At 42.1% G+C, this 7,860-nt stretch overlaps 1 protein-coding gene across 6 annotated transcripts in view; it reads right to left on the minus strand.

Annotated features, from left to right (window-relative positions):
• The window catches only part of LOC111872686 (glutamate receptor ionotropic, NMDA 2B), a 309,458-nt gene that overhangs the window by 23,835 nt on the left and 277,763 nt on the right, over positions 1-7,860 (minus strand). For all 6 annotated transcript variants that reach the window (XM_023866807.2, XM_033754788.1, XM_033754785.1 and 3 more), the window contains exons 12-13: positions 4,051-4,160; positions 2,831-3,067 (exon numbers count right to left, since the gene is read on the minus strand). In XM_023866807.2, coding sequence (XP_023722575.1) covers positions 2,831-3,067; positions 4,051-4,160 — 347 coding nt within the window. The remainder of the gene's footprint in view (positions 1-2,830; positions 3,068-4,050; positions 4,161-7,860) is intronic.

Genomic DNA, 7,860 nt, shown 5'->3' on the forward strand with positions numbered 1-7,860 from the left:
ACGGAGTTTGTGTCATTTGTCGTGTAGAGTGCAACAGGATGCTTAAATATAATAATATAATATAATATAATAATAATATTATTAATGATATTTCAACTGTCTCAGAGGCTCACCAAACTTCTTATCCAGTGGGTAGCTGTGACACAACTTAATTTAATTAAGAGATGATGAATTCGTGGAGCTTTACCTCCCTCCTTTACTTTTATGGCGCTGTGAAAATTTTAATTTAATTTTCCCCTTCTCTCGCTTCCATCAGGAAACAGTGATCAGCAAACGTCAGAAATCAGGCCTGCTAATAAAACTCTTGTAGGCTTCAGTTTCCAAGACAAAACAGACGTAGAAAGTGATAAATATGCTTTATACATCCTGCGTTTATTTTTTGTACGTTTGTGGGAAGAACACACATACCTACATAATTCGGGGGGGTGGGGGATATAGTGTATTTTTGAAGGCCCATCACCTGATACATATTTACAGAACATACGACAATACTCAGTACCTTATAATTATATCCTTCAGGAAAAATAATAAAAGAATAAAGAGAAAAGAAAAAGGCATACCCATTTTCTTTTTCATCAAGGCAAGGTACAATTGTCCCTGCGCTTAATTAAGCACTATGTCGTGAAAACACCTGCGGGAGTGCAGGTATAGCTCAACCATTCTTGACTGACCCCAAAATTTAAGAATTACTAACCATACGGTAGTCCCCGACAGAAAAACCCGTGGTCCTCCTGGTAGGGTGTTACGCATAAGGTTAACTACTTCATCGTGTAAAACAAATGAGTTCAGAAACCTACAGCATGGCCTCGAATAGGAAGAACAAAAAATGACGGACATTGCATGGGCAAGGTTAAAACTGAGGGGGTTTGATGATGTCAGAGAAGACCGTAGAATATTCAGAGTTAAAGACCGGAGATCCACTGAGATTGACAGAGGTGCTTGGAGGCTTTTGGTGCAGGAGGTCAAGGCCAAGGCCCATAAAGGCCTGCAGAGCCTGTTGGTATGGTATGGTATAACCGTTGGACGACCGAGAAGAGGATGGCAGGACAGTCTCTGAGACGAAACAGGCTAATAAATGTAAAGGATGATGCATTTTCTCATGGTAAAACATTCAAGTGTGAAATGTTCTGGGTTCGAACAAGCGTTTGCTACAGGAAATTAAAGTAACTCAGCGCAAAGATATTGCACATAACAATTTTTCATATACGTTTGACCATGACCGACCGCCTCTGTGTTCTAGTGGTAAGAGTTCCTGGCTACAGATCCAGAGGTTCCGGGTTCGATTCCCGGCGATACCAGATTTTCTGAGAAGCAGTGGGTCTGGAACGGGGTGAGGATAATTGAGGAGCTGCTTCAAGGAAATAGCGACTCCGATCTAGAAAGCTGAAATTTAAGGCCGTGGGGATTCGTTGCGCTGACCACGCGACACCCTCTATCCGCTAAATTTGGCAGTAACTTCGCCGACAAGCGGTGGTCGCTCGGACGGCATAGTTCGCTTGCGGACTCAAGCCACGGAGTTTTTTTTTTACCATGACCACGGAAAAGAAACCAGTTGTTGCTTGGTAGATCATTGTTGGTCACTGAATACCGAACAACAATGAAATCTGTCCGAATGGTAAAGGTTTCGAGAAAAGGTGACATTTAGCAATTTGGGCCCCTAGTCCACGTACCGTTATTTTCATGTAGATACCGCCCCCGCAATTTCATTTAAGGAGAGGTCTCCACAAACTCCTGAAATTTAATCAAAATCGTTAGAGATGTTTCGAGAAAATCGTCATTTTATATTTTAGGACCCATCTGAAAGGTCACTCACCGTACGCAGCGCTACGACGGATGACTTAGGATGGACCTGTTATAATCATGTAACAGGGAACTTTAAAATTCCTGATTTTTTTGTTTGTTTTCATGATAGTTCATTGTTGACGTTGAACATGCTCTTGGATATTTTGTACCATATGGATGTGGGCAGTGTTGCCGACGTTTCGGAGATACTCCTACCCTGAGGTTGGAGGCAGTATTTATATCTCAACATTGAGAACGGTGGCCAAATCCACGTATTTGGAAAGGGAAGGGAGGAATGAATGTTAACAATTCGTCATAGGCCCTGTATATTGTGAACTTTAGCGTTAAGGAAAAGCTGTCCCTGTAACAGGCCGGGAAGGCCGACAGGGTTGTGAGGCGTCGAGGTTCCCACATTTTCTCTAGACCATCGGCTCACAGATGGCGGACTATCAGTGTAAATATATGTAGGAGGCTACAATGCCGATGAGGTAGAGGAGAGAAGGAAATGCACAGAATATGGTGAAAAGGATCACTAAGAGGACCGTGAAAAAGGAAGAATAATATTAGGATTAGTTTGAGGGGAACTCAGCATATAAAATTTTTGTTAATTCATTTCTGTACTCGTAGTAGGTCTGTAACTCAAAATATTTTGTTCTCAGCACTGCACTTAATTCCATCTGTATTGAATACCCCATTCAGAGAAACATTACACACACTGAAGCAGTGATAAATAACCGAAATTCAGGGTTATTATAAATATACGTGTCGAAAGAAGTGGCACCCCCATTAAGTGAAACACGTTGGTGAAACTGACTCCGTGAGTGTCGACGTAACTCAGATCTTGGTTACCAGGTGTCGTGCATGTTTTGTCATTGTTTCCTGTTCCTGAATCGCCATTGCACTGCTGCAACATGCACGACATCTTGTGACCCAGTTTAGAATTACGTTGATTCATACTAACAGTGTTTCACATTGTAAGCTTATCACTTGTTTCTGAACACTGAAAGTGTAAAGAAAATGTGTAGTAACGCTGTGTTAAGCTAATAACCTTTGTATCGTTGATCCCTGTGAGGTCGTGGAACTCTTCTCGTGTGATCATGAAGGCTGCTAGGTTGGCTGTGTAGATGGCGAGGAAAATGAGTGCGAACATGGCCCACACATTGGCCATACATCGGGCTGTATATCCTCTGGGACAGTCCACATTTACAGCTGCCTGGAAGAGGACTGCCCATACCAGCCAGAGCGTCCGACACAGTGAGAATCTGTGTTCTCTAGGAGTCGTCATCTGCGGGCCCAGAAGAGTCACTCGGATAATTTACTATTGGAAGGTTTTGTAAAATTCCAGCCTCGGCAACACAGTGGTCTGTGAATTACTTTATGATGATGCATCTCAACAGTATACAGAGTGGTCCAAAAAGTCTGTTAACCCACAACATTATGACGTATTAGCAGGAATGAACATGGAGGGGTCTCATTTCTAACAATTTTTGTAAATTCATGAAGTAACAAAGAAAAGTCCTAGGTATTTTAATGTACATTTTACTAACTAGTTAACTGGATATTTTGACCACGCTGTATAACGTCGAATTATACCGTGATTAGGACCGCCACTGCGGTCTTGTGGTCAGAGTTCCTGGCTAGAGATCCAGAGGTTCCGTGTTCGATTCGCGGTGCTACCAGATTTTCTGAGAAGTAGTGGGTCTGGAACGGGGTCCACTCAGTCTCGTGAGGATAAGTGAGGACATATTTCAAGGAAATTGCGGCTCCGGTCTAGAAAACCGAGATTAACGGCCGTGGGGATCCGCTGCGCTGACCACGCAACACCCTCTATCCACTAAAGTTGGCACTAACTTCGCCGACAAACGGCGGTCGCTCGGTCGGTATAGTTCGCTTGCAGACTACAGGCCACGGAGTTTTTTTTTAGAGTGTTATAACTGGCTTACGGAATTTCAGGGTGATGTAAGTTGCCGGGGTTGGTAGTTCTGTGTTTATGAATTCTGAAATGTACGAGGCTGTCGCTTTGTTGTAAACACCCCGATTCTCTCTCCTTTTTTTCAGACTCCAAAGTTAATAATGCTGTCTCAAAAGAGGTTCAACTTTTCATATGGGCATGTGACATGTGGTCTCCGTCGTTGGGAAGGAACTCAGCACAAATCCCTGTTTTAGTTTTAACTTCTAACCGTGCACTCCTGACGTAGAACTGAGGTCTGCGGCCTTGGAAACAACTTACAATGAAGTAAGAGAGCTCAAGTAATAATTGATACCAACCTTCGCATCGTAGCCATAAGGACTAAGCCATTCGAAAAAGAAAATTGTAAAGGCAGCGACGTGAACTGCAACCAGGGCTACCAACATCCACATGGCGGAGTCAAATGGCTCTGAAACAGAGAATACTAAGTTGGATTTGAGGTACTCTCAGCGGTGGCCACGGAGAGTGCTATCTTATGAGATGTGACGCCAAATATCCTGATAGAAGTTTACTGACGTTTCGGAGGAAATTACTGCTTTTAGGACCAAATGATAAGCCAAGCAGTGAAGCATCAGGCTTGCTGGCTTCTCGGTTGGCTTACTCTTTGACCGTGAAGATGGTGGCAGTGAGTTCGCCTGAAACTTTTGGAAACTTATACGAGTTTCTCTCTCTCTCTCCTCATGCTGATTTCTCAGTTTCGTGTTAATTTTACGGACAGTAGGACTCCTTGGATGGGTGATCAGCTCGTCGCAAGTCATATACCTAACACAGGACAATACAAACACAATAAACGCACACCAGATATCCATGCTTTGTGTGGGATTCGAACCCACGAACCCATGCTCGCACCGGTTCTTCGCTTGCGGATTTTCTTCCTTTTTTCTTCTACCCTGAAGATGGAGGCGATAGGTTCCTCCGAAACGTCGGTTAACACAATACCTACACGGCGCCACATCCAAGAAGACTGCTCTCTTCACTATGTACACGCTGAAGAGTTCTATCTTCTCCGATATAACGCCGTGTAACCCGCTGAAAGTTAACCGATTTTTCGGAGGAACATGTCGCAGGGCAAAATCATGACATAAAGATAGCTAACAGATGTTTTGAAAATGTGGCACAGTTCAGAACGACTATAACAAAAACTGATTCAGGAGGAAATTAACAGGAGACTGAACTCGGGTAATGCTTGCTACCATTCAGTCCAGAACCTTTTGTCTTCTCGTCTGCTGTCCAAAACATAAAAGTTAGAATATACAAAACTATAATATTGCCTGTGGTTCTGTATGGGTGTGAAACTTGGTCTCCGACATTAAGGGAGTAAATAGACTGAGGGTGTTTGAGAACAGGGTGTTGAGGAGAATATTTGGACCGAAGAGAGACGAAGTGACACGAGGTTGGAGAAAACTGCATAATGAGGAGCTTCACAACTTGTACTCTTCACCAAGCTTAATTAGAAGGATCAAGTCATGGAGGATGAGATGGGCAGGGCATGTACCACGAATTGGGGAGAAGAGGAATGCATGTAGAATATTGGTGGGAAAGCCAGAGGAAAGAGACTATTGGAAAACCAAGACGCAGGTGGGTGAACAATATTAAAATGGATCTTAGAGATATAGGATGGGGTGGTACGGATTGGATTGATCTGGCTGAGGATAGGGACCATTGGAGGGCTCTTGTGAACACGGTAATGAACCTTCGGGTTCCATAAAATGCTGGGAAATTCTTGAGTGGCTGCAGAATTGGCGGCTTCTCAAGAAGAATTCAAATCCATGAAGTTAGTTAGTTCGTAGTTAGTTAGTTAGTTAGTTAGGTTTAAATACTCTTTCAGTATCGAGAATCTGGATGATAGGTAATGATGTACTGGAAATGATCTTGTAAAGAAGCAGCCCTAGAAGAATAGCAGTACTATGGCGAAATTTGCATCGAGAACCCAGGAAACCTCACTACAAATCGAAGTGAGGATAGCCGATGTTGTTGTCCAGATTCGAACCGAGAGTATCAAAATGTGAGTCTAGAACTTTACCAGCATGTTCAGTTACAGTATTTTTATTCCTGAAATTCAGAATAAGAATTTCCATCTTTCATACGGTTTCCCATTTCGCAACGTTATGCTACGAAAAAGAAAGTTTAGTTGAGTTACTCTTACATCTGCGTCGCTGACGTAACCCAATTTGACTTTAGGTTTCCCAAAGATGAAAGGTTAAATTTCGAGGGATTCAATACCAATCATGAACTTTGATGGGGTTAGAAACAGCCAAGTAGGAAAGAGTTCTTGAAATGTTTTCAATGTTGGGTACATAGATGAGAAATATATGCACTTGAGTGGAAGAAGTCTGGCCTCAAACGTGAAAAAAGTTCGCTTTCTCTGTTTTCAGCTATAAACAATTTACATCGAAACGGAGTGTGCTCTCAACCCAACAGGTTGGCATAGACAGTATAACTCAGTCAGCTAACCGGATTGAGGTTTCCCATGGTTTTTCTCAGTCCCTTCACAAATCCCGAGATATTACCCTGATTATGACGCTACCACTTAATTCTAATTTTTAAAAAAAAATTTTATATATCATTCATCCTATCTTTCGACTCGTATAGCCTACAGCACCTTAAATTAATAGACTAGAGAATTCTGAAACGTGAAGAAGTTCCCAGCCGATCGCAGTGGTCGTGCGGCGTAAAGCATGAACTGCCTTCGCTCGCTCAAAAGCTGGGATCGTGGGTTCGAATCCCACTCAAGGCGTGGATATCTGTGCACGTTTATTCTGTGTTTGTGTTGTGTGTGTAGGTAGCGACCTTGCGACGGGCTGATCCCCTGTCCAAGGAGTCCTACCGACTGTGTATAGGATTAAGAAACTGAAAAATGGGGCCAAGGTCCAACAAAGGGCTGTAGAGCCATAGATAGATGAAGTTCTTGCTTTATATTTTTACTAATCAGTAACTAACATTGAAAAGAAACGTGCTTTTAAGCAAAGAGTTTGGCAGAGATATTAACGCTCTTGACTTATGATATTCGGGAGGGTTTCAGTTCGAATCACGGCCAGAGTACCAGCTATCCTGACTGAATTTTTCCGTGGGTTTCCACAGTTCCTACAGGAGAAGAAATGAAACAGGTAAATCGTTGGGAAGTGAAGAAGGTAAGGGGTCAGGAAGTGAAGAAGGTAATACGTTTGTAGCGATGAAAGGGCTGCGTTAGGTTTAAGTTTTGGTTGAATATTGGGAGGTCGAAATTTGAATTAAGAAATTTATCTAAATATTTAAAAATTAAAATTTTCATTACACAAAATACAGATTTTCTTCATCACACGGAACAATAAGTTAATGCTGACTGTATTTTGAGAACCATACGAAACACATAAAATATTTAGACAAAATTAAAAAGGAAGGTTTATGTAGTAACGCTCTGTCCTTTAAAGTGTAAATATTCTATTAACCGAAGCGTCTGTCGTTGATGCAGTTTTGTTTATGGATTCATGACATAGCGACAGGAAAATTCCTTTTTATTTACGTCATTAGTAACGTGAAACTGATAAATGGATTTGATTTTACAGTGGCTCGTGATACTTTGAACTCTTAATGGTATTATTGGGAGTAAAGCTTTGTGTAAAGTGACTGCAGGTCGACATCACGTGATTTGTAATTGTTTATGATGCAACGATGCGATAAATACCTTTGTTTCCAAGCATGAAACTGTCAACCTGTTCAAGCATCAGACAAATTTGGTAGAACACAGATTTACATTATGTGTCATCGAAGTTTATCCTTAACTTGACAACATTGTACATACACTAATTATATGACATAGAGTTTAAATTAAAATCAAATATTTGTCAAAATGGAACACTACATCTGCATTGAACTCGGAATATTTAGAGGTCGAAACGCAACATCCTTAACAGTTTATCGTAATATGCCAAATAATTTCTAAACAGTGCGACATCCTACTCAGCATTAATTAAAAAGTCCTTACTTAGGCAAATTAGTCTCTGTAATGCCCTAGCGGCGCAGGGGGGGAATGGAGGTATCCCACCCGCTGCCGCCACTGTAATGCCGTGGCGCAGGGGGGCGTGGAGTCAGCCTCCTCTGCTACCACTGTACCGCCGCAAGTAGGGGGG

This window comes from Cryptotermes secundus, unplaced genomic scaffold, assembly GCF_002891405.2.
Source record: "Cryptotermes secundus unplaced genomic scaffold, Csec_1.0 scaffold143, whole genome shotgun sequence".
NCBI lineage: Eukaryota > Metazoa > Arthropoda > Insecta > Blattodea > Kalotermitidae > Cryptotermes > Cryptotermes secundus.